The sequence below is a fragment of the Macaca mulatta genome, chromosome 19, assembly GCF_049350105.2.
Source record: "Macaca mulatta isolate MMU2019108-1 chromosome 19, T2T-MMU8v2.0, whole genome shotgun sequence".
NCBI classification, from domain to species: Eukaryota; Metazoa; Chordata; class Mammalia; order Primates; family Cercopithecidae; genus Macaca; species Macaca mulatta.
The window spans coordinates 68668697-68694388 of NC_133424.1; the positions used below are offsets into that span (position 1 = coordinate 68668697).

Genomic DNA, 25692 nt, shown 5'->3' on the forward strand with positions numbered 1-25692 from the left:
ACTTACAGTTTCACGTGGCTGGGGAGGCCTCACAATCATGGCAGAAGGTCAAAGGCACGTCTCACATGGCGGCAGACAAGAGAAGAGAGCTTGAGCAGGGAACCTCCCCTTTATAAAAAACCATCAGATCTCGTGAGACTTATTCACTATCACAAGAACAGCATGGGAAAGACCTGCCCCCATGATTCAATTACCTCCCACGGGGTCCCTCCCACACGTGGGAACTCAAGATGAGATTTGGGTGGGGACACAGGCAAACCACATCAGAAGAGGATGCCAATCCCTCCATAGACAACTTACGCAAAAATGATATATTTTATTTTGGGGGAACCCAGTAGTAACTAATTTTTAAACTAGCTTTATAAACCCATTTATCATTAGAAGGTTTCATATGCTAACCAGATGATTATATGCCCAGGTGCTTGATGTTAGTTTTTTGTAACTTCTCCTGGATACCATTAATGGCCTTTGTACATTTAATCATCCCTTCCCTTTGATGAGGGGAGTGCTCTTAAATTTTATGTAAAATGAAGTTAATGTGTCAGATCATGTCCATTCATATCAGAGTTCAATCACCTGGTGAGAGTTTCCTGGGTGACCAAGTTATGGGAAGGTATAGAAGAGTGTTGGAAAACTTCTAGGGCGGCAGTTCTCAGTAGGCTGACTTCAGCCCCCAGGGGACATTTGGCAATGTCTGGAGACATTTTTGGTTGTCACAACCAGGAGTTGGGGGCCGGAGAGGATTTTTCCTGGCATCCCGTGGGTGAGGTGAGGGAAGATCCTCAACATCCTACAACGCACAGGGCAGCCCCGAGAACAAAGCAATGTCTGCCCCCAATGTCAATAACCCTGGTATTGAGAAACTCGGTAAGGTCTGAGGCCATTCAACTGTTGAGCTCACTGCTGTCTCCTTGGCCACTAGTACTTATTCGGCTCTCACTGAATGAATGAATGCACAGCACGAACCTGTAATCAAGGACCAAGCGAACTGCGGGAGGCAGGGTTGCTACTGAGAGCAAACAGTGACCTAGTTAACCTGGCGACAGGCGTGAAAGGAAGTCTGGGTTTCCAATCAAAAATCGGGAGGGAAGGAAAAAAAGAGTGAATCAATTCTTGCGAAAAGTCTCTGCGCACTTACTAGAAAGCACGCGGCCAGGAATCATGCAGGGCGCCTGCACGCATATTATTATTTAAATAAAGCTGCCCCTCAGCACAAACAGCCCGCAAGGTCACGGAAACTCCTCCAGTCCCATCCCCGGGTTCCGTCCTCCCACGAATCTCTCCCTCCTCCCTCAGCCTCGCCCCACGCGCATGCGCACTCGCGCTCCCCAACCCACCCCAGTCCGGCCTCCGCCAGTGACGTCACCGCAAGGGCGGAAGGGAAGCTAAAGTCGTTACCATGGTGACCGCGACACAATCAGAAACGTCTACTAGTGACGGTCAAGCCCCCTACAACCGGTCTCAAAGCCGCAAACGAGTCAGGCATCGTGGTAGGACCTGGCGAGCTGGGCCGGGGAGAGCGGGGCGCCTGGACCGGGGACTTGTCGCATTCACATTGGCTGCTAGGAGGCCTCGGCGACCACTTCCGGATCCGGGGCGAAGGTCGCAGCTCCCAGCCCTTGCTCAGTGCGCTGAACTAGAATTCCCAGAAGCCTCTGCGGCCGCCTTCCTTCTCCTTACCTCCTGCTTCCCCCACAAATAACAGTGGGTGAAATCATCTAAAAAGCGTTTCCAACCCGCCGAATCATCACTGGTATAGACATTTTTATTCTAAGCTGCTTTTTACTAAAACGTGCTCCTCCTGTCCCTCTGCATCTTTGGGACTACAATACCCAGAAGTCTCTAGGAGTTGCCGAGCCCTCTAGTTTAGGGTTGTTTTGCAGCCGGCGAGACGCCGGAAGTCTGGGAATAAGGCGGGACCAGGGAAAAAGCAGGATTCCGATTGGTGGAGAGGCCACACGGCCTTCTTTAAAGGACGGGGTAGAGTTGCGCACGCGCATTGAGGCATCTCTGTCCTCGTTCTGCGTGCGTGAAGTGTGGGGATTCCCGAGCCTCGGTCACCCGGTCGGTGTCGCATGTCGCCTGCGGGGAGGTTGGGGCTGCTCGCGCGAGGCGCTCTGGGCCTCACTTCCGAGGCCGAAAATGCTGGCTCCAAAGTGGTGCCCTGGGAGATGAGGGCGACTCCCAGTTTCCACCATGTTTCTGAATGGGCTTCCAGTCTCCATGGTAACGGCCCCTCCCAGTTCCCCTGTGACTTCATAGCTGCCCACGGGAGGGGAGAAAGCTGATTTGAAGGGGCCGTGGGTTCTGAGCCAACCTCTCTGTCTTTGAGGCCACCTACCCTATACCACTCGTCCTTGAGAGGGTGAGCCGGTGACCTTTCACCCTCTCTGGGCCTCGGTTTCCCTTTTTGTGAAATAATGTCTGGTGCCCCTGCTGTGCTCTCTTACTATTTCAGGGCCTCAGGCAAGAGACACCCTCTGTGTCTCAGTTTCCCCGTAGGTGAAGTGAGGATGGTGCCCTCTGTCTCAGTTTTTCCATAGGTGAAGTGAGGATGATGCCCTGTGTCTCAGTTTCCCCATAGGTGAAGTGAGGATGATGTTAGAATTTGATGTTAAAATGTACGGAGTTGTGAGAATTAAGGGAACCTCAGAGCAATGGCCGGCACACAATGACCCTTCAAGTGCCAGCGGCTTTGATGATCACCATTCTTGCCTTTTCTTTGGAGACCAGGAGAAATTACCGCCCCACCTTCCTCCAGGGTCTTTGTGTGTTGATCTGCAAGTTGGATGTATTGGATTTTATGACCACTAAACTGTCTTCTGAGCACACAAGAGCAGTGGTTTTGATCTCTGAGAAGTACTACAGGGCTTGGTGTTAAGACACTGGAATTCCGGAAACCCGTCCCTGTCATACCAGTTGCTGTGTGACCTCCGTCAATCGTGGTTCTTTACCGAGCCCTGAGATTCCGCAAGTGAAAATGGATGGGGATGAACTTCCCGTCCAGGCACTGCCACTGACTTCGCTTGGGGACCTGGGGTAAGCTCTGTGACCCAGCATTGCACCATCTGTAACATAACCAAAGGGTGAGCAATTGAACTTTGAGGTTGATTTCGGTGCTAAAATCCCACTCAGTAGTTCTAGCGTCTTCACAGACCTCACCCTTCCCAATGCCCTCACTTTGTGCTCCATATCCCAATCAACACTTAGTGATTCCAGATTTGTAATTTTTGCCATTGTGCTGAGAAGTAATTAACTATTTTATGTTTTTTTAAATTTGAATTTTTGACTATCAGGCTTAGCATCTTTTTTTTTTTCTTCGTTAAAGACTAGTCAAGTGCATTAGGAGGGGGGAAAGAGTAGAACAAGGAATTTGGTCTGTAATGACTGTGGACAATAAACTGGTAGAAGTCACTACCTTTTAGCCAGCCAGAATCTTTTTATTATTCACTGGATATTCAGATTTTGCCTCTGTAAATTTCCTATCTTTCATTGCTATTTTTTTCAAATAGTTCATTCAATCTTTGTTAATTTTCAGGTGTGCTTTCCACAATTAGGTTACAAATTCTCTGCCACTAATGATCATTACAGTTCCTTTTCTCGGCCTGTTTATTGTTTCGTCTGTTTATGGTTTCTCAGGCTTTTTGTTTATTTATTTAGACAGAGTCATGCTCTGTTTCCCAGGCTAGAGTGCAGTGGTGTGATCTTAGCTCACTGTAGCCTTGACCTCTGAGGCTTAAGCAATCCTACCACCTCCGGTCTACTGAGTAGCTGGGACTACAGATGCATACTACCACCCACAGCTAGTTTCTGTATATTTTGTAGAGATAGGGTTTCACCACATTGCCCAGGCTGGTCTCAAACTCCTGAGCTCAAGCGATCCAGCTGCCTTGGCCTTCAAAGTGTGGGATCACAGGCGTAAGCCACCATGCCTGGACTAGGCTTCTTCTTTAAACATTGAAGAATGTTCCTTTCTAGATGAAGGAGGATCACATAGCACTTGGGAGCAAAGATGCAGCCAAGTAACCTAGCGCTGGAGCCCACGATGGAGAAGATCTCACGGCCGCTCTGGCCTTGCCCTGGGTGCTGTAGTAACTTGGGAGGAAGGCCACCCAGACACCACAGGACACCAGCATGCTGAAGGTGAGGAGCTTGGCTTCGTTGAAGGCATCAGGCAGGTTCCTTCCCAGAAAGACTACAGCAAGGGTCCCCAAAACCAAGAAGCCCAAATAGCCCAAGACAGAGTGGAAGGCAGTGACAGAGCCCTCATTACACTGGATAATGATGTAGCCAGGCACGGACTGAGGGTCGTTGTCTACGAAGGGAGGCTCTGTCCCCAGCCAGATTCCACAGAGGGTCCCTTGGATACAGGAGCAAAGGAAGACAACAGAATGTGTTTTTTGGGGACCCATCCACTTTTGGATCCTGCTTGCTGGCCTTGTAGCCTGGAAGGCCCTGCAGAAGACACAGCCACTGTGAACATAGCTGCAAAGGTGGTTCGTCAGAGGAGGCAGGTGGCAGGGCTGGGGCGGCTGATGAAGAGCAAGGAAGAGAGAAAGCAGAGCGTGAGGGAGACAACGCGGGGGTAGCTCAGAGTCAGGTTGCTGGTCCTGACCATGGGAGTGTTTCGGTGCCACACAAGCTCCACAAGGATCAGAACAGAGAGGGCAGAGTAGAACAAGGCTGTGCATCCCAGAGCCAGGCCCAAAGTTTCATCATAGGCCAGGAAGGCCTCCTATTTTGGAATGCATGTTCCCTTTTCTTGTTTGGATGATGATCTTCAGGACAGAGCCTGCATTGTTTTATATCTGAAATATTAACAAAAAGGGTGTCACTGTCTCCAGAGCACTGCACGTTTGGTAAGATGCCATTGCCCAGAGCTCTCACCACCACAGCCCCATTTAGATAGATCGTTTGGCTGGTGTGTGTGTGTGAGTTGTGTGTGTGTGCACACAAGGGCGCGAATGTGTGTTCTGCATGTGTTTTAAAGAAAAAAACACTTCACCAGCTTTTTTTTTTTTTTTGACCATTTTAATCAGTTTTATTGATTCATGCTTCCGGTTCTTACTCAGTTAAAAACAAAGCACATTAAATACATCGTCTTATTGCTTTATAAATGCACGGAGCTCATTCTCTATATCAAAAGTAATAAATAATGGCCATAAAACACCAAGACAGTTACAAAAATGACAACCCAGCCTCGAACATAGTATTTTACAGTCCGATCTAGAACAATAACCCAACACACTACATAAAAGTGCCACATATGAAAACATGCATTGTGTGTAGTCACTCTAGTACTGAGCTTACACTTGCTATTCTTTAAAAACATCGTAGGACTTTTTCACTCCTTAAAAAAGATGGACATGATGCAAACATTGCAAGTTATACCATCACTGACTTTAATATTACATTTATATGCCAAAAATCTTTACAGATACATAAGAAAGAGAAAGCCAATGATAACACTTACAGTATATTTAAGAAAAGTGAAAATGAGTTTGTTGTTGCACCAAAGAGGAAGCTACATATTTTGAAACAGACAAAGCAAAGCCAGAAACTGAAGCAGAAGAGGGATCATATATTTAATAGCAGAAATCCTAAAGTTACACTCGGTATACATTGATTGAAAGCAGGAATATTGCAAACAGCATGATGGATATGAGGCAGACAACCCTGGCTTAACAAATAATCCAGCATTATCATCATTGTTATGACTGTGGTGTGGCTATTGAAAGGAGTATCCAACTCCAGCACAGATGGGGGTTCCTTCACCTGAAACCCCTTAAAGTCGCTTGAAATAAATCACTTGATAATCAAAGGCAATCCCTGCATACCCATGCCAACCCCAACAGAATCAACTAAGGTCAAGTTTACATGCAAAGGGAAAAATTTTCCTTTTGTGCTTGGAATGAATTTCGAAGAAGTTCATTCCGCCCTATTTCTTGTCTTCCTTTCTTAAATCAGATAAGGAAGCTTTACAGGTTTAATTCAGAATTTATGGCTGGGTGTGGTGGCTCACGACTGTAATCCCAGCACTTTGGGAGGCCGAGGTGGGTGGATCACGAGGTCAGGAGTTCGAGATCAGCCTGGCCAACATGGTGAAACCCCCATCTCTACTAAAAATACAAAAATTAGCCGGATGTGGTGGCAGACGCCTGTAATCCTAACTACTCGGGAGGCTGAGGCAAGAGAATTGCTTGAACCTGGGAGATGAAGGTTGCAGTGAGCCAAGATTGCACTACTGCATTCCAACCTGGGCGACAGACTGAGGCTCCGTCTCGAAAAAAAAAAGAACTTACACAAAATGCTGGGGTGCTTTATTCATAGTAATGGCTTGGAATCAGTTCCAAACGAGTCTCTGGGATTGGTGAAGGACTGTGTGTTTTAGCATTTAGCAGATTTTAAGTAAAAGCAGATATGCTCAAAAGAAGAAAAGTGTGCTTTTCTTTATCTTTAAAGGAACTTCATTCATAGCAAAATATACACAAGACCTGTTTAACAAACACAGATCTGCCCGGGCCAGTCACGTCCTAAGCCCGGTCCCTCCTGTAACTATGATCCACTGGAATTGGAACTCTTCTGTCGAGGTTCTTTTCTGCAGTTTTCATTAGTATAGCAAGCTGGCTTCCAGACACCCTTCCTTTTTGAATAGCACTCATCAGCTGCAAAAATTCATTGAGTTCAACCTGTCATTTTTATTCAAATCGACTTCATTTAGAATTTCATGGAGTGTATTTTCATTCATTTGAACATTGATACTCTCTAATACATGCAGAACATCAACAATGGTAATAAAGCCTTTCTGGTCTGCATCAAACTTACAAAATCTCTTCATATACCTGTCAGTGTCTGAAGGCAGTAGGCTAATTTCAGAGCCGTCTGTTAACTGTTCTGATCGAGATTTATAGTCTGTTTCATAATATAGAAACTTCCTGGCTGTTTCACGTTGTTCCTGTTTCTTATAATCATCTCAATTCTGTTCTCTGCCCATCAGTTCCACAGTCCTGGGTAGGGCTTCCTCTGCTGCCCGGACATTTAGAAAGGCCAGACGAGGCCAAGGCAGGAGGATCACCTGAGGTCAGGAGTTTGAGACCAGCCTGACCAACATGGAGAAACCCTATCTCTACTAAAACTACAAAATTAGCCAGGCATGGTGACGCATACCTGTAACTCCAGGTACTCAGGAGGCTGAGGCAGAAGAATAACTTGAACCTGGGAGGCAGTGATTGCAGTGAGCCGAGATCGTGCCATTGTACTCCAGCCTGGGTGACAAGAGTGAAACTCTGTCTCAAAAAAAAAAAAAAAAAAACCAGGCAAGTACGATGTGAAATCATATCCACAGTGGTGCAGGAATCCTCCTTAATCCCATAGTTCACCTCTGCTTCAATATATGGAAATTCTAACACAAGACGTACTCCAACAATAGGCCACCTTTTGCTAGTCACACTTGCCATCGTGGCCACCTCAAAAGCCTTATCACCATAGGGGGCGGCAAGATGCTGTGCCCCCTCGCTTTCAAGTCCATAATCCTGGACGAGCCTCATGTAGAGTGTGGGGTTCCAGTCTTTACCCCCTTGAAGGAAAAGCCCAGCTGTTCTACTTGGTCCTGCTTTCAAATTATGGGTTTTGATAGCATTTAGGGTATCTTCTGCCATAGACCGGTAAGTTGTCCCCTTTCCACCTGCTGTAGTAATAAGGCCTCTCTCACTGACATCGACAACATGATTTCAGGACATAGACTGAGTATCTACAGATTTGGGATCTGTAACAAGGGGACGGATACCGCTCCATGCGGCCAGGATGTCCCCCTTCTTCTCACTTCAACATCACAGCTCAGGTAATTACGCGCTTCATTCAAATGAAGTTAATATCTTCTGAAGGAAGTGGATGGTGTGTAATACCAGTTGGAGTATCAGTAGTGCCAGCAGTCATCATCTTTTGCCAGGGTAAGAAGAAAATAACTCATCCATCACTGTTCAAGAAGTCCTATGCTCTCTGGGCTGTAATAACCAGGCATCACAATATGGACACCAGCACTTGGCTGGCAGATAGCTGCAGCGTCCTTATCATCCATTTTGCACACAGTGTCTGTGAAATGTCCCATGGCATTGATAACACATTTGGCTCTCATGTCACATTCCTGCCCTTTGAGGACATCCTTGCACCATGCACCACTCACATGCAGTTTCCCTGTCTTGGTGTCTGTCTTCTTGAGCAAGCTCACTACCTCCCTGTCATTGACTGTGGCACCCCCATATCTGTCAGCAGTCAGCTCAATGGCAAGATTCATTCATGCATCATTATGTCTCCCATATAGCAGACAATTCCTCCTACCAGTTTGTCCTTCTGGAGCATTGGGCAATATTCAAGGGCTCTTGATTTGCTGAGGACATACTGCTTTTCAGGCAATTACTTCCTGCAACAAAATCATACAGCTTGATTCCTACCCAGTAGTAAGGTAACTGCCACCACTTGTAAACTGGAAGCATGATAGACAATGGAGCTGATAAAAGGGGAGCAATTTCTGGCAGGTTGGCACGCTCATCAAGGGCTTCTGTTACCATCCTATACTGCTCAATATCCAACTTCATCATGGCCTTCTGAACATATCTCACACCACCATGGATCAATTTAGTGCTTCTGCTGCTGGTCCCTGATGAGAAATCATCTCTTTCTACAAGGCTGTTTTTAATCCTCTGGTGATGGCATCTAGTACACAGCCACTTCCTGTTGCTTCTCCTTCCATAACAAGGATATCAACTTCAGATATATTTTTGCAAAGTCAGTAGCTGAGCATCTCTGGAAGGAGGCTCCCTGTTAACAGGTTCTGAAATGCAGTCTGCTGCTTCAACATAGACCAGGCTCATTTGTTTCCTTCTGTGATAAGCAAGCTGAGAAAGGCCTAAACAGTTGCAAGAGCACTTCTTCCAACAAGAATTGTCGCTTTCACTGCCTTTTGAAATGCCATTTCTCAGCTTGAGGACTTCTCCTTGTTGGCCCCCAGGTCTGGCTTTTCCTATTTCACACCTCCTGGCTGGCAGGCTTCCCTGGCCTACAAATGTGTCCAGGAGGTGGGCGACCCTGTGACCCCGCTGTGAGAGCCCACAGCCCTCGCCTGGCTCCACACTTCACCAGCTTTTTCAGTAATACTGGGGGCAAAATATCCTGGAAAAACTTCCACTACAGTATATTTAATAATTGTGGATCTTATCTCTCTGTTCTTCTCTGTCTCTAACTCATGTAAAGGCGTCCCCCCACCAATCTGTCTCTTGCGACCTTGATATCTATAGATATAGACATGCAGTTGCCTCTCAGTATGTCTGTAGGGATTAGTTCTGGGACCATCTCAGGCACCAAAATCTCAGGCTGCTCAAGTCCTCTGCATAAAATGAAGTACTATTTATATATAACCTAGTGCTTACTCCTGAATACTTTAAATCATCTCTAGATTACATATAATACCTAATACAATGTAAATGCTATGTAAATAGTTGTTAGACTATCTTGGTTTTTTAATTAGTATTATTTTTATTGGTTTCATACAAATATTTTTTGGAGACAGGGTTCTTGCTCTGTCACTCAGAGCACAGTGGCACAATCACAGCTCACTGCAGCCTCCACCTCCCAGGCTCAAGTGATCCTCCCACCTCAGCCTCCTGAGTAGCTGGGACTAGGTGCATAGTTTATTTTTTGTAGAGACAGTGTCTCACTATGTTGTCCAGGCTGATCTCAAACTCCTGGATTCAAGTGATCCTCCTTCCTTGGCCTGCCAAAGTGCTGGGATTACAGGTGTGAGCTACTGTGCCTGGCAAAAAAAAAAAAAAAAATTTTGATCCCAGGTTTGTTGAATTTATGGATACAGAACCCTGAGGCAGATTTTTTTTTTTTTTTGAGATGGAGTTTCACTCTTACTGCCCAGTCTGGAGTGCAATGGTGCGGTATCTCGGCTGACCACAACCTCTACCTCCCAGGTTCAAGCGATTCTTCTACCTCAGCCTCCCAAGTAGCTGGGATTACAGGCATGTGCCACCACACCTGGCTAATTTTGTATTTTTAGTAGAGATGGAGTTTCCCCATGTTGGTTAGACTGTTCTCGAACTCCTGACCTGAGGTGATCCACCCACCTCGGCCTCCCAAAGTGCTGGGATTACAGGCGTGAGCCACCGAGCCTGGACGCAGAACTTTTTTTGTAGATACATAATAGTTACATATATTGTGGGGTCATGTGGTATTTTGATGCATGCATAGAATGTCTAATGATAAACCAGGGCAACTGGGTCTCCATCTCCCCAAACCTGCACCCTTTTTTTATGTTGGAAACATTTCAATTACTCCCCTCCAGCAACTTTAAATCATATGACAAATTATTGTTAACTGTAGTTGCCTTGCTGTACTTCTGAATACTAGATCTTATTCATTCTATCCAACTGCATTTTTGTGCCCACAAAACAACCTCTCTCCTTTCCCCCTCCATTCATAGCCTCCGGTAACCACCAATCAACTCTCTACTTTCATGAGATCCATGTTTTTAGCTCCCACATATGAGTGAGAAGACGTGATATTTGTCCATCTGTTCCTGGCTTATTTCACTTAACATAATGTCCTCCAATTCCATCCATGTTGCAGCAAATAACATAGTTTTAATTTTATTCTTTTTATGGCTGAATAATACTCCATTGTGTATATGTATCATATTTTGTTCATCAGTTGGTCAAGAGGTACATGAAATACTGTTCAACATCACCACATCAGGGAAATGCAAACCAAAACCACAATGAGAAATTATCTCACTCCAGTTAAAATGGCTTTTATCAGAAAGCCAAAAAATAATGGATGCTGGTGAGGATGCAGAGTAAGGGGAACCCTTGTACAGTGTTGGTGGGAAAGTATATTAGTACAGCCACTATGGAAAACAGTGTGGCAGTTCATCAAACAACTAAAAATAGAATTCCCATGTGACTGGCATTCCCACTGCTGTGCACTTTCAAAAAAAAAAAGGAAGCTAGTATGTCAAAAAGATATCTGCCCTTCCACATTTACTGACACAAATTTCTGAGGGCCTGTGGAGGAAAAGTTAAATATTAAATTTGAACTCAATTGAACATGGACACAAACAATGGTCACCAAGTCATGGAACAGGTTGTGTGAGCCCCTTGAGGCGTTCATCCAGCGCTGTTTTGGAGAAATCTCTATTTCAATCTATTCCTATTCGTTAGTTATTGAAAAACAACAGACAACCGCAAAAACAAGTTGACCTTTTGTGTTCCTTGAACCCAGTTGTGAAGGGCCCTCGTGGCTGGGCCTCATGCCAAACAACTCCTTACAAAAAGAGCCAGGGTCCCAGACTGTGCTGAAGCTTCATGAGACCTCTCCTGGTCTGTGCATGGACGAGTGGCCGACTCTGGAGCCCAGGCTGTTGCTTCCCGGTGTGGTGGTGAATCCTCCATAGTCTGGTGAGTGTAAATAGATGTATATCTTTTCCCTTCTGCCCTCCCCATTGCAATTTGCTTATTATATCCATTTGCTTATTGTATCATTTGCTTATTCTATCTGCATTGCCATTTACATGGGACAAAGGTTGTTTACCGTTAAAGGTATTGTGTGTGGGTCTTTTCTTCTCCCCTAGCATGTTTCCCACACAGAACGGGGCCCCTCCCCAGAAGCTGTCTTCCTTCCTAATGTCCTGCTTTATAGGAGCTCAATTCAAGATGAGATTTGGGTGGGAACACAGCCAAACCATATCAATGACTGCTGTGTTTGGCCCAGAGTCCAGTTCCAGTTGTATCTATTGGGAGAGGAATTATCCCCTGAAAGGGAACAGGGAGGTCATGGGGCTTGGCTTGCTAGGTTCCCTTCTTGTGTGAATTTCACTCTTGCATGACCTCTTATCACTGCCTGAAAACTTGCCAGATAGAATGCATCCAGGTTTGTAGTTTTCTGTATCAGGAAGTTCAGTCTACCACCAGTCACTCTGTCACCAGAAGTAGACACTTTAAAAAAAAATAGTGTTTGCAGGTGTTAATGAAGGAGAATTCATTAGATTAGTGAGGCAGGTATACTGGTTGTTATCTGTTGTTGTTGTTGTTGTTGTTGCTGTTTTCAGGATTTCAGGGCCTAGATTTTATGATAAGATATATTTTAAGAGGATTAGAGTGTGGCGTTAAAGAATTAAGGAAACAATATATATTGAGTGCCTTTTTCCAGCTTTGAGTTATGATTAACAAAAAAATTACATATATTTAGAGTGTACAATATGATGTCTTGATGTATATATATATTGTAAAATGTCTAAAACAAGATAATTAATATATACACATCTTACAGTTACCATTGTGTGTGTGGGGGGTGTGTGTGTGTCTTTGTGTGTGTGGTGAGAACATTTGAGATAACTCTTGGAAAATTTCAAGTACATATTAGGATTCACTATGTTCACCATGCTATACATTAGGTCTCTAACAGTTTTTCATCTTATAGCTGAAAGTTTCTGCCCTTTGACAAGTATCTCCCCAGTCCCCCCACCCTCCACCCTCCACCCCTGGTAACTGCCATTCTACTCTCTGTTACTACTCTCTGAGTTTGACCTTTCTAATATTCCACATATAAGTGGGAATCATGCAGTATGTGGCTCTCTGTGTATGGCTTATTTCACTTCCCATAGTGTGCTATTGGGTGCCTTTCAGTACTGGGCGAGTAACTGCAAATGACACCCCCACCCACCCATGGTCTCACATAAATGTGCTGCATCTCTCCCTCCACTTCAGTAATGATACAAATCCCACTAGATCTCGAGTCTCCTCTGCTTTGATTTCCATCATGAGCCCTGATATGCAACATATTGATCCACTGCTCATAATCAGTCATGCCAAGTCTTCTTCATGCCTGTGGCTTCCTCTTCAACACATAAAGAAACCAGCCTTGAGCAGAACATAGCAGCTGAAAGACACTCCTTACACTTTGCTCTGTACCCATCTTTCACTCATGCAGCAAACGTTCACTCAGTGCCATATGCTGACCCGCCTGCAATGCCCTTCACAAGTTGAGGTTATGCTTAACCTCAAAATAGCCATGTGACACTTACATGAATGTAGAAAGGCTACAGTGATTTTTTGTTGTTGTTGTTAGAGTCTAATTTCAGGTGTCTATTAGGATTTACTACATTCATCATGCTATATGTACATTAGGTCTCCGATGTCACCCAGGCTGGAGTGCAGTGACACGATCATGGCTCACTCCAGCCTCAAACTCCTGGGCTCAAGCAATACTCCCGCCTCAGCCTCCCAAGTAGCTAGGACTAAAGGTGCCTCCAACCACACCTGGCTATGTTTTTTATTTTTTATAGAGATGGGGTCTTGCTGTGTTTCTCAGGCTGGTCTCGAACTCCTGGCCTCAAGCAATTCTCCCATCTCACCTCCCAAAGTGGTGGATTACAAGTGTGAGCCATAGCACCTGGCCAACTGCAGTGATTTTAATTATAAATATATATATTTATTAATAATACATTTACTATGTTTACATATATGTTTTATAATGTACATGTTAAGTAATTACATATACCATACAAATCATACACATTGAATATAAATACATGAATTATATTAAATGACATTAAATATATGCAAATATCTTATATGTATGATATATATAATTTTACATCCCAAAATACATATTTTACAATATAAGTGCATGTATATCTCATATTATCTAGATATAAATGTATCTTATGTATTCTATACCAATACTATACATAAATTTATGTACATATTCAATATTTTACACATCTAATATATGTAATCTATTTTGTTTTTACATGTATATTTACACACACATGTGATATGTATGCACTGTAGTTCATGCATTACATATGTATAGTTGTGTGTTATATGTAGTATTACATAAGTATCCATATGTGTATATATTTCACATGTAAATGAATATGTATAGTATAATCTTTTATAGTACAGAAAAAAGATTCTTTATCCAATCCACCAAAAATGGGCAGCTATGTTGATTTCATGTCTTTACCTTTGTGAATAGTGCTGCAATGAACATATGGGTGCATGTGACTTTTTGGTACAAAAATTTATTTTCTTTTGGATATAAAACCAGTAATGAATTTCTGGGTCAAAGGATAGTTCTGTCTTAAGTTCTTTAAAAAATTTCCAAACTGCTTTTCATAGTGGCTGAACTAATTTACATTCCTGCCACAGTGTATAAGCATTCCCTTTTCTCGGTAGCCTTGCCAGCATCTGTTTTTTTTGTTTGTTTGTTTGTTTTGTTTTTTTACTTTTTAATAATAGTCATTTTGACTGGTGTAAGATGGTATCTCATTATCTCATTATCATGGTTTTGACCTTCATTTCTCTGACCACTAGTAAAGTTAAGCATTTATTCATGTTTGTTGGCTGCTTGCTTTCTTTTGACAAGTGTCTGTTTACATCTTTTTCCTATTTTTAAGGGGGTTACTTTGTTTTTACTTGTTTAGTTGTTTACTTTTGATGTTGAGTCTAAATATTAGACCTTTTCTGATGCAGTTTTTGAATATTTTCTGCCATTCTATAGGTTGTCTGTCACTCTGTTACTAGTTTCGTTTGCTGTGCAGAAGCTCTTTAGTTTAATTAGATCCAATTAGTCATTTTTTTGTTGCAGTTGCTTTTGAGAACTTAGTCATAAATTTTTTCCCAAAGCCAATGTTCAGAATGGTGTTTCCTAGGTTTTCTTCTAGGCGTCTCATAGATTGAGGTCTTACATTTAAATCTTTAATCCATCTTGAGTTAATTTTTGTATATGATGAATGTAGGGGTCCAGTTGCATTCTTCTGCATATACCTAGCCAGCAATCTCAGCATCATTTATTGAATAGGGAGTTCTTCACCATTGGTTTTTTGTTGTTGACTTTGTCTAAGGTCAGATGGCTGTATGTGTGTGGCTTAATTCTGGGTTCTGTTTTTTGTTCCATTGATCTATGTGTCTGTTTTTGTACCAGTATCATGCTGTTTTGCTTACTGTAGTGTTGTAGTACAGTTTGAAGTCAAGTAATGTGATGCCTCCAGCTTTTTGTTGTTGTTGTTTAGAATTGCTTTGACAATTCAGGCTATTCTTTGATTTCAGATGAAGTTGAGAGTAGTTTTTTTCTAGTTCTGTGAAAAAAAGATGTTAGCAGCTTGATAGGATTGGCGTTGAATATGTAGATTGCTTTGAGCAGTATGGCCATTTTAACAATATTGATTCTTACAATTCATGAGCATAAAATGCTTTTTGTTTTGTTTTTCTTTCAACTATTATAAATGGAATTGATTTTTTTTTTTTTTTTTTTTTTGGCGACAGAGTCTTACTCTGTTACCCAGGCTGGAGGGTAGTGGCACGATCTTGGCTCACTGCAACCTCCGCCTCCTGGGTTCAAGCAATTCTCCCACCTCAGCCTCCTGAGTAGCTGGGATTACAGGCACCCACCAACATGCCCGGCTAATTTTTCCATTTTGGTAGAGACAGGGTTTCACCAGTTGGCCAGGCTGGTCTTGAACTCCTGACCTCAGGTCGTCCACCTGCCTCGGCCTCCTAAAGTCCTGAGATTATAGGAATGAGCCAAAGCGCCCAGCCTAGTATTTCAAATAATTTTTTTTATTTCTGCCTTAATTTCATTGTTTACCTAAAAGTCATTCAGGAACAAGTTATTTAATTTCCATGTTATTATGTGGTTTTGAGAGATCTTCTTGGTATTGATTTCTATTTTTATTACACTGTGGTCCAAGAGTATGGCTGGCATGATTTCTGTTTTTTTTGTTGTTGTTGTTGTTTTTGTTTTTAAATTGATTGAAACTTGCTTTAGGCTGAGCATGTTGTCCACCTTGGGGTATGTTCCATGTGCAGATGAGAAGAATTTGTATTCTGTAGTTATGGCTTCCGTATTCTGTAAATGTCTATTAGGGCCAATTGGTTAAATGTCAAATTTAAGTCCAGGTTTCTTTGTTAGTTTTCTGCTCTGATGATCTGTCTAATGCTGTCAGTGGGGTGTTGAAGTCCCCTACTATTATTGTGTGGATGAGTCTTTTCATAGGTCTAGAACTATAGCTTCATGAAGCTGGGTGCTCCAATGTGGGGTACATATGTGTTTAGATAGTTAAGTCTTCTTATTAAATTGAGGCCTTTATCATTATGAAATGCTTTTCTTTGTACTTTTTACTTTTGTTGGTTTAAAGTCTGTTTTATCTGATCTAAGAATATCTACCTCTGCTCTTTTTTGTTTTCTATTTGCATGATAGATTTTTTCCAGCCTTTTACTTTGAGCCTATGGGTGTTGTTACATGTGAGATGGATCTCTTGATGACAGCAGACAAATGAGTCTTTCTTTTTAAAATCAAACTTGCCACTCTATGCCTTTTGAGTAAGGCATTTAGACCATTTATATTCTAGGTTAATAGTGATATGTGAGGTTTTCATCCTTTCATGAAGTTGTTACCTGGTTGCTTTGTAGGTTTTATTGTGTGGTTGCTTTATAGGATCTGAGGACCATATACTTAAGTGTATTTTTGTGGTAGCAGGTATTGTTCCTTTGTTTCCATGTTTAGAACTCCCTTAAGGATCTCTTGTAAGGCTGGTCTAGTGGTAACAAATTCCCTTATTGCTTGCTTATCTGTAAAATATTTTATTTCTTTGCTTATGAAGCCTGGTTTGGTGGGATATAAAATTCTTTGTTGGAATTTATTTTTTTCAGAATGCTGAAAATAGGCCCTCAATCCCTTCCAGCTTGCAAGGTTTCTGCTGAGAAGTCTGCTGTTGGCCTGATGGAATTCGCTTTGTACATAATCTAATATTTTTCTGTAGCTGTCTTTAAGATTTTTTTCTTTACTATTGATGGTGGACAGTGTGGTGACTATATGTCTTGTCGATGCTTATTTTGTATAGTATCTCACAGGTGTGCTCTGGATTTTTTTCTATCTGGATGTCTACCTCTCCAGCAAGATTAGGGAGATTTTCTTAAATTATTCTCTCAAATATGTTTTCCAGGTCATTTACTTTTTCTCCTTCTCTCAGAAATGTCATTAATTCATAAGTTTGGTCACTTTATATAATCCCATTTTCTCAAAGACTTTATTATTAAAAAAAATTTTTTTTTTTGTCTGACCAAGTTTGTTTAAAAGACCATACTTCCGGTTCTGAAATTCGTTTTTCTGCTTGCTCCAGTCTATTGATAAAGCTTTTAATTGTAGTTTGGAATTTCTTAAGTGAGCTTTTCAATACCAGAAGTTCTGACTGATTTCTTTTTGACGTGTTTATCTCTTCCTTCATTTACTGGATTGCTGTAGAAATATATTTGTGTTGATTTTGAAGCTTTGTTTGGATGTTGCTGAGCTTCCTTGCAGTGCGTGCTTTGCATTTATTAAGCCCTTCTCTTAGTAAACAATAATAAAGTATATATCTAGTGACATTGGCCACAGCCATCTCTTATTCATGCATGCCATCTGCTGGCTAGTAGGCCAAACTGCACAATAGCTCAATGTAAAGCCAGCCATGAGAAGTCCATAGGGCTATAAAAGCAAAGCCAAAAGATGGTACCAAACATACTCCATGCTCACACATTCTAGGGAGACAGGGAAAATGAAAGAAAAAAAATATATATAGAAAAAAGAATCTTGTCTGCATGAAAATAATTACAAAAGTTAGGAATGCCAACATCTCCAGATGGGAAGCCATTGTAAGAATTCTGGCATCATGAAAAATCTGAATGTTGTGACACCACTGAAAGATTACACTAGCTCTTCAGCAGTGACCCCTAACCAAAATGGAAAACAAGAGATTACATATTAAAAAATTCGAAGCATGCATTCCAAGATGGACGAGGCTGGAATGGACAGGCCCATGTACAGGCTTCCTGATAGCAGGCACAAGCACCAGTGTCAACCATGTACCCAGAGGTGTGACTAGCCATGAAGATCAGATGGGAAACCTCCTTGGCTCCAAGTTCTCTGCATAGAGTGGGGTGTTCTAGATGCCTGGAGGTCTGCCTGGGCTTGGACTATAGAGGACCCCACTGTACCACAATCTCTGCACAGAAAGGGTGCGGTGGCTCACAGACTGCCTGTTTTATCACATGCCATTTGGTGATGATCTGATCTTGCACAAATTATTTTATTATTATTTTTAAATTTTTTATTTTGTTCACTTTTCCAACGTGATGTATCAGTTATATTGACATAACCATTTATTTTTATTTTTATTTTTGTTTTTGTGGGTACATAGTAGGTGTATATGTTTATGGGTTACATGAAATATTTTGATATGAGCATGCAATGCATAATAATCACATCAGGATAAATGTGGTATCCATTACCCCCAAGAATTTATTTTTTGTGTTACAAACACAAAAATAGAGCTGCCAGAGGAATGGGCAGAATTCCATCTTTGCTGTTTTTCAGCCTTCACTGGTGATACCTCCAGGTACTGGAAAATTTGAGATGACTAGGGACTGGAGAGGACTCCCAGCAAACCACAGCAGCCCTATAGAAAAGTGGCCAAATTGTTAAAAGAAAAAAATACTCATCCAAAGGTCAGCAACTTCAAATATTAAAGGTAGAGAAACCCACAAAGATGAGAAAAAATCAGCACAAGAATGGTGAAAACACAAAAAGTCAGAGTGCCCTCTTTTCTCCAAATGACCATATCACCTCTCCAGCAAGGGGTTGAAACTGGACTGAGATGGCTGAAATGACAGAAGCAGAATTCAGAATACGGATAAAAACAAACTTCACTGAGCTAAAGGATTGTATTTTAACCCAATGCAAGGAACCTAAAAAGTCATGATAAAGCATTGCATGAGCTGACAGACAAAATAGCCAGTGTAGAGAAGAATATAACCAGCCTGATAGAACTGAAAAACACAATACAAGAATTTTAAAATACAACCACAAGTATTAATAGCAGAATAGACCAAGCAGAGGAAAGAATCTCAGAGCTTGAAGACTGCCTTTCTGAAGTAAGATAAGTAGACAAGAATAGAAAAAAAAGAATGAAAAGGAATGAACAAACCTCCAAGAAATATGGGATTGTGTAAAGAGAACAAATCTATGACTGGCTGGTGTACCCAAAAAAGATGGGGATAATGGAACCAATTTGGAAAACATATTTTAGGTTATCATCCATGAGAAGCCCCCCTGCCCCCAACCTAGCTATCCAGGCCAACATTCAAATTCAGGAAATGCAGAGAAACCCAGTAAGATACTCCATAAGAAGATCACCTCCAAGACATACAACCATCAGATTCTTCAAGGTCAAAATGAGTGAAAAAAATGTCAAGGGCAGTTAGAGAGAAAGGCCAGGTTACCTACAAAGGGAAGCCCATCAGACGAACAGTCCACTTCTCAGCAGAAATTCTACAAGCCAGAAGAGATTAGAGGCCAATGTTGAACATTCTTAAAGAAAAATTCCAACCTAGAATTTCATATTCAGCCAAAGTAAGCTTCATATGCAAAGGAAAAATAAGATTCTTTTAAGACAAACATAAAGGGAAATTATTACCCCTGGATCTGCCTTACAAGAACTCCTGAAGGAAGCACTAAATATGAAAAGGAAAGACTTTTACCAGTCACTACAAAAACAATGAGGTACATAGACCAGTGACACTGTAAAGCAACCATATAAACAAGTCTGCAAAATAACCAGCTAATATGATGACAGGATCAAATCCATACATATCAATACTAACCTTAATTGTAAATGGGCTGAATGCCCCAATTAAAAAATACAGTGTGGCAAGCTGGATAAATAACCAAGACCCATTGTTGTGCTGTCTTCAAGAGACTCATCTCACATGGAGTCACACACATAGGCTCAAAATAAAGGGATGGAGGGAAATCTACCAAGCAAATGGAAAGCAGAAAAAAACAGGGGTTGCAATCCTAGTTTCTGACAGAACAGACTTTAAACCAACAAAGATCAAAAAAGACAAGGGCATTACGTAATGGTAAAGGGTTCAACAAGAAGATCTAGTCATTCTAAGTATATATGTGCCCAACATGGGAGCACCCAGATTCATAAAACAAGTTATTAGAGACCTTAAAAGAGACTTAGACTCCCACACAATAATAGTGGGAGACTTTAACACCCCACTGTCAATATTAGAAAGATTTGAGACAGAAGATTAACAAAGATATTCAGGACCTGAACTCAGCTCTAGAACAAATGGACCTGATGGATATCTACAGATATCTCCACCCAAAAACAACAGACTATACATTCTTTTCATTGCCACATGGCACTTATTCTAAAATTGATCACATAATCAGAACTAAAACACTCCTCAGCAAATTCAGAAGAATTGAAATAATAGCAAACAGTGTCTTGGACCAGAGCACAATCAAATTAGATCTCAAGACTGAGAAATTCACTCAATACAGTTACATGGAGATTGAAGAACCTGCTCCTGAATGACTTTTGGGTAAATAACAAAATAAAGGCAGAAATCAAGAAGTTCTTTGAAACTAATGGGAACAAAGGTACAACATGCTAGAATCTCTGGGACACAACTAAGGTGTGTTAAGAGAAAACTGTATAACACAAACTGCCCACATCAAAAAGTTAGAAAGGTCTAATTGAACAACTCAACATCACAACTAAAATAACTAGAGAACCAAAAGCAAACAAATCCCGAGGCTAGCAGAAGACAATAACAAAATCAGAGCTGAACTGAAAGAGATTGAGACATGAAAAACTATTCAAAAGATCAGTGAATCCAAAAGCTGGTTCTTTTTAAAAAAATTAATAAAATTGATAGGCTACTAGATAGACTAATAAAGAAGAAAAAAGAAGATTCAAATAGACACAATCAGAAATAATAAGCGGGATATTACCACTGACCCCACAGAAATATCAACAATCATCAGAAAATATTATGAATACCCCTATGCACATAAACTAGAAAATCTAGAAGAAATGAATAAATTCCTGGACACATACACCCTCCCAAGGCTGAACCAGGAAGAAATTGAAACCCTGAACAGACCAAGAATGAACTCTGAAATTGAGTCAGTATAAAAACCCTATCAACCAAGAAAAAAAAAAAAAAAGCCCAGATGAACTCACAGCTGAATTCTACCAGATGTATGAAAAAGAGCTGATATAATTCCTGCTGAAACTATATCAAAAAATTCAGAAGGGACTGCCTAGTTTATTCTATGAGGCCAACATCATCTTGATACTGAAACCTGGCAGAGATACAAAACAAAAACAAAAACAAAACAAAAGGAAACTTCAGGCCAATATCCTTGATGAGCATTGATGCAAAAATCCTCAACAAAATACTGGCAAACTGAATCCAGTAGCACATCAAACAGTTTATTCACCGTGGGCTGGGCATGGTGGCTCATGCCTGTAATCCCAGCACTTTGGGAGGCCTAGGTGGGCGGATCACAAGGTCAAGAGATCGAGACTATCCTGGCCAACATGGTGAAACCCCTTCTCTACTAAAAATACAAAACTTAGCTGGGCGTGGTGGTGCGTGCCTGTAGTCCCAGCTACTTGGGAGGCTGAGGCAGAAGAATTGCTTGAACCCGGGAGGCGGAGGTTGCAGTGAGCTGAGATCACGCCACTGCACTACAGCCTGGTGACAAAGCAAGACTCCATCTTAAAAAAAAAAAGTTTATCCACTGTGATCAAGTAGTCTTCATCCCTAGGATGCAAAGTTGGTTCAACATACACAAATCAATAAATGTGATTCATCATGTAAACAGAATGAAAGACAAAAATCACATGATTATCTCAATAGATGCAGAAAAGGTTTTCAGTAAAATTCAACATCCTTTCATGTTAAAAATCTCAATAAACTACGTATTGAAGGAACATACTTCAAAATAATAAGAGCCATCTGAAACCCACAGCCAACACCATACTGAATGGGCAAAAGCTGGAACCATTTTTCTTCAAAACTGGCACAAGACAAGGATGCCCTCTCTTACCACTTCTATTCAGCATAGTATTGGAAGTTCTGGCCAGGGCAATCAGGCAAGAGAAAGAAATAAAGGACATTCAAATAGGAAGAGAGGACTGGGCATGGTGGCTCATACCTGTAATCCCAGCACTTTTCTATCTTGAGGTACAGACTTGTTGCCAGCCTGAATGTACCTGTAGAAAGTGACTGGAGATCCTGGTTGGGAGGTCTCACCCAGTCAAGAGGTACAGAATCCCTGCTTAAAGAAGCAGTCTGGCCTTACTTTTGTAGAGCAGCTGTGCTGTGCTGGGGTACTGCTTCTGCTCCCAGTTGGACTGGACTCTTTAAAGCCTGGAGGCTGGAATAGTTAAGTCATCCAAATAGCAATTATGGCAGCCCACTCTTCCTTCTGGGAGCTCTGTCCCAGGACATTTTCAGATCTGTTGGCCGAGATCACTGGCAGGGATGGCTGGAGGCTCCAGTTGGGAGGTCCTGCCTAGTAAGGAGGAACAGATCAGGGACCTGCTTAAAGAAGTAGCCAGGTCACATTTTGGCAGAACAGCTGTGCTGTCCTGGGGGAATCCCTTCCGCCCCTGGTCAGTTTGGACTCTCCAAAGCCTACAGACTAGTATGGTTGAGTCACCCAAGCAAAGATGGTGGCCCACCCTTACCAGGGAACTCTGTCCCAGGGAGAATTCAAATTTCTGTTGGCCAGAGAACACCAGTGGGGATGACTGGAGGCCCTGGTTGGGAGGTCTCACCCAGTGAGAAGGAATGGGATCAGGGACCCAGTTAAAGAAGCAGTCTGGCCATGCTTTTGTGGAGCCGCTGTGCTGTGCTGGGGTACTGCTTCTGACCTGGCTGGCTTGGGCTTTCCAAAGCTCACAGGCTGAAGCATCTACTAAATCACCCAAACAGCAGAGACGGTCGCCACCCCTCTCTCTGATAACTTTTTCCCAGGAAGAATTCAAATCTCTGTCAACCAGAGAACACCAGCAGGGGTGGCTGGAGTCCCTGGTTGAAAGGCCCTGCACATTAAGGAGAAAACAGATTAGAAACCTGCTTAAAGAAGCAGGCCATGTTTTGGTGGAGCAGCCATGCTGTTCTGGGGAATCCCTTCTGCCTCTAGTCTGTTTGGACTCTCCAAAGCGTGCAGGCTGGAATGGTTGAGTCATCCAAAAGCAAAGACAGTGGCTCACCTTTCTCCCCAGGAACTCCCGGCCAAGAAGAATTCAAATCTCTGTCAGCCAGAGGATACCAGTGGGGGTGGCTGGAAGCCCTAGTTGGGAGGTCCTGCCCAGTGAGGAGGAATGGATAAGGGACCTGCCTAAAGAAGTAGTCTGGCCATGTTTTGGCCACAGTCACGTTTGGCTGTGTTGGGGCATCCCTTCTGCCCTCAACTGGTGAATCCATTTGGATTCACCAAGGCCCTCAGGCTGGAACGGCTGAGTCATCCAAACAGCAAAAATAGTGGCCTGGCCCTTTCCCTGGGAATTTCATCCCAGGTAGGGATGAAACTGTTGCTGGTGGTTGCATGGAATTCCAAGCCAGTGGGTCTTTTCCTGTGAGGCACAAAGTGGGGCCTGCAGACCATTGCTACTTGGCCCCCTGGCTTCAGCCCCCTGCCTAGAATTACATATGGAGGTCCAGCCTCCCATCTGCTGGAGTTGCAGTCACTTTTGCTGGGAAGCCCAGAGCTAGAGTTTATAAAGCTCCTGGGCCCCTGCGCATGCCTGAGCGATTGCTCTGCTGAGGCTGTATGCAGATCTGTATGTCAGACTGAAGGCCCTAGTGGAGGGGGTTCACAAGGGGGTCTCCTGACCTGAAGGTTGCAAAGATCCATGGAGAAGCATGATCTCCCCAGGTCGCAAATTCACTCACTGCCTCTCTCTGTGGGGGCGGTTCTGCTGGCTCTGCGTTGCTCCCTGGTGGGCCATCCTCCTTTTTTTTTTCTTGAGACAGAGTCTCCCTCTGTTGCCCAGGCTGGAGCACCGTGGCATGATCTCAGCTCACTGCAACCCCTGCCTCCCAGGTTCAAGTGATTCTCGTGCCTCAGCCTCTTGAGTAGCTGGAACTACAGGCGTGCACCGCCATGCCTGGCTAATTTTTATATTTTCAGTAGTCACAGGGGTTTTCCATGTTGTCAAGCCTGGTCTCGAACTCCTTACCTCAAGTGATCTGCTTGCCTAACCCTCCCAAAGTGTTGAGATTACACATGTGAACCACCATGCCAGTTCCTTTTTCTTCTCTTTTGATGTAGGCACTTATAGCTACAGTATTCCCTCTTAGAACTGCTTTGTCTGTATCCCATAGGTTTTGGTACGTTGTGTTTCCATTATCATTTGTTTCAAGACATTTTTCAATTTCCTTCTTAATTTCTTCATTGACCCACTCATTCAGGAGCATATTGTTTAATATCCATGTATTTGTGTATTTCCCAAAATTTCTCTTTTTAATGATTTCTAGTTTTATTTCACTGTGATCAGAGAAGATGCTTGATATTATTTTAATTGTTTGAATGTTTTAAGATTTGTTTTGTTACCTAACATATTGTCTATCCTTAAGAATGATCCGTATGCTGAGGAAAAGAATGTGTAATTTTGTATCTGTTGGATGAACTGTTCTGTAAATATCTGTTAGGTCCATTTGGTCTATAGTGCAGATTAAATTTGATGTTTCTTTTTTTTTTTTTTTTTTTTTTTGAGACGGAGTCTCGCTCTGTCGCCCAGGCTGGAGTGCAGTGGCCGGATCTCAGCTCACTGCAAGCTCCGCCTCCTGGGTTTACGCCATTCTCCTGCCTCAGCCTCCCAAGTAGCTGGGACTACAGGCACCTGCCACCACGCCTGGCTAGTTTTTTTGTATTTTTTTAGTAGAGACGGGGTTTCACCGTGTTAGCCAGGATGGTCTCGATCTCCTGACCTCGTGATCTGCCCGTCTTGGCCTCCCAAAGTGCTGGGATTACAGGCTTGAGCCACCGCACCCAGCCTTAAATTTGATGTTTCTTTACTGATGTTCTGTCCAAGAGATCTGACCCATGCTACAAGCGAGGTGTTGAGCTCCACAGCTATTACCATATTGGGGTCTATCTCTCTCTTTAGCTCTAGGAATATTTGCTTTTTATATCTGGGTGCTCCAGTTTTGCTGCATATATGTTTAAAATTGTTATATCTTCTTGATGAATTGACCCCCTTATCATTATATAGTGACCTTCTTTGTTCCTTCTTACAGTTTTTGTTTTGAAATCTATTTTGTGTGATATAGCTACTCCTGCTCTTTCTTGGTTTCCACTGGTATGGAATATCTTTTCCATCCTTTTATTTTCTGTATATGTGTCTTGTTTCATAGATGAATTGTGTTTCTTGTAGACAATAGATCTTGGGTCTTATGTATTTCTTCACTCAGCCAGTCTATGTCTTTCAATGGGAGAGTTTAGTCCACTTACATTCAGTGTTATTATTGATTGGTAAGGACTTACTCCTGCTATTTTATTTATTTTCTGGTGGTTTTGTTATCTTTTCTTCCTTCTTTCCTTCCTTCATGTCTTCCTTCATGTCCTAAGCCAAAAGAACAAAGCTGGAGGCATCACACTACCTGACTTCAAACTATACTACAAGGCTACGATCACCAAAACAGCATGGTACTGGTACCAAAACAGAGATATAGACCAATGGAACAGAACAGAGCCCTCAGAAATAATATGACACATCTACAACCATCTGATCTTTGACAAACCTGACAAAAACAAGAAATGGGGAAAGGATTCCCTATTTA

The 25692-nt window shown here is 42.4% G+C and overlaps 2 protein-coding genes and 2 pseudogenes across 33 annotated transcripts in view; 1 reads left to right on the forward strand and 3 right to left on the reverse strand.

Annotated features, from left to right (window-relative positions):
• The window catches only part of ZSCAN5A (zinc finger and SCAN domain containing 5A), a 130433-nt gene that overhangs the window by 93562 nt on the left and 11179 nt on the right, over positions 1-25692 (reverse strand). For 12 of the 31 annotated variants that reach the window (XM_077976277.1, XM_077976276.1, XM_077976268.1 and 9 more), the window contains exons 1-2: positions 1399-1577; positions 7-108 (exon numbers count right to left, since the gene is read on the reverse strand). In XM_077976277.1, the coding sequence (XP_077832403.1) occupies positions 7-39 (33 nt within the window). In that variant the 5' untranslated portion in view covers positions 40-108; positions 1399-1577. The other 19 variants (XM_077976271.1, XM_077976259.1, XM_077976270.1 and 16 more) reach the window with 5 other exon arrangements.
• Positions 1997-25692, forward strand: part of LOC704549 (uncharacterized) — a 49757-nt gene continuing 26061 nt past the window's right edge. The window contains exons 1-2 of one of the 2 annotated variants that reach the window (XM_077979968.1): positions 1997-3039; positions 3979-4143. The gene's annotated coding sequence lies outside the window, so the exon portion shown is untranslated. Of the gene's footprint in view, positions 11457-25692 lie in introns of both variants that reach the window. The other variant, XM_077979969.1, reaches the window with a different exon arrangement.
• VN2R210P (vomeronasal 2 receptor 210 pseudogene) lies at positions 3943-4851 on the reverse strand (annotated as a pseudogene).
• Positions 6534-8971, reverse strand: LOC705087 (glycerol-3-phosphate dehydrogenase, mitochondrial-like; annotated as a pseudogene).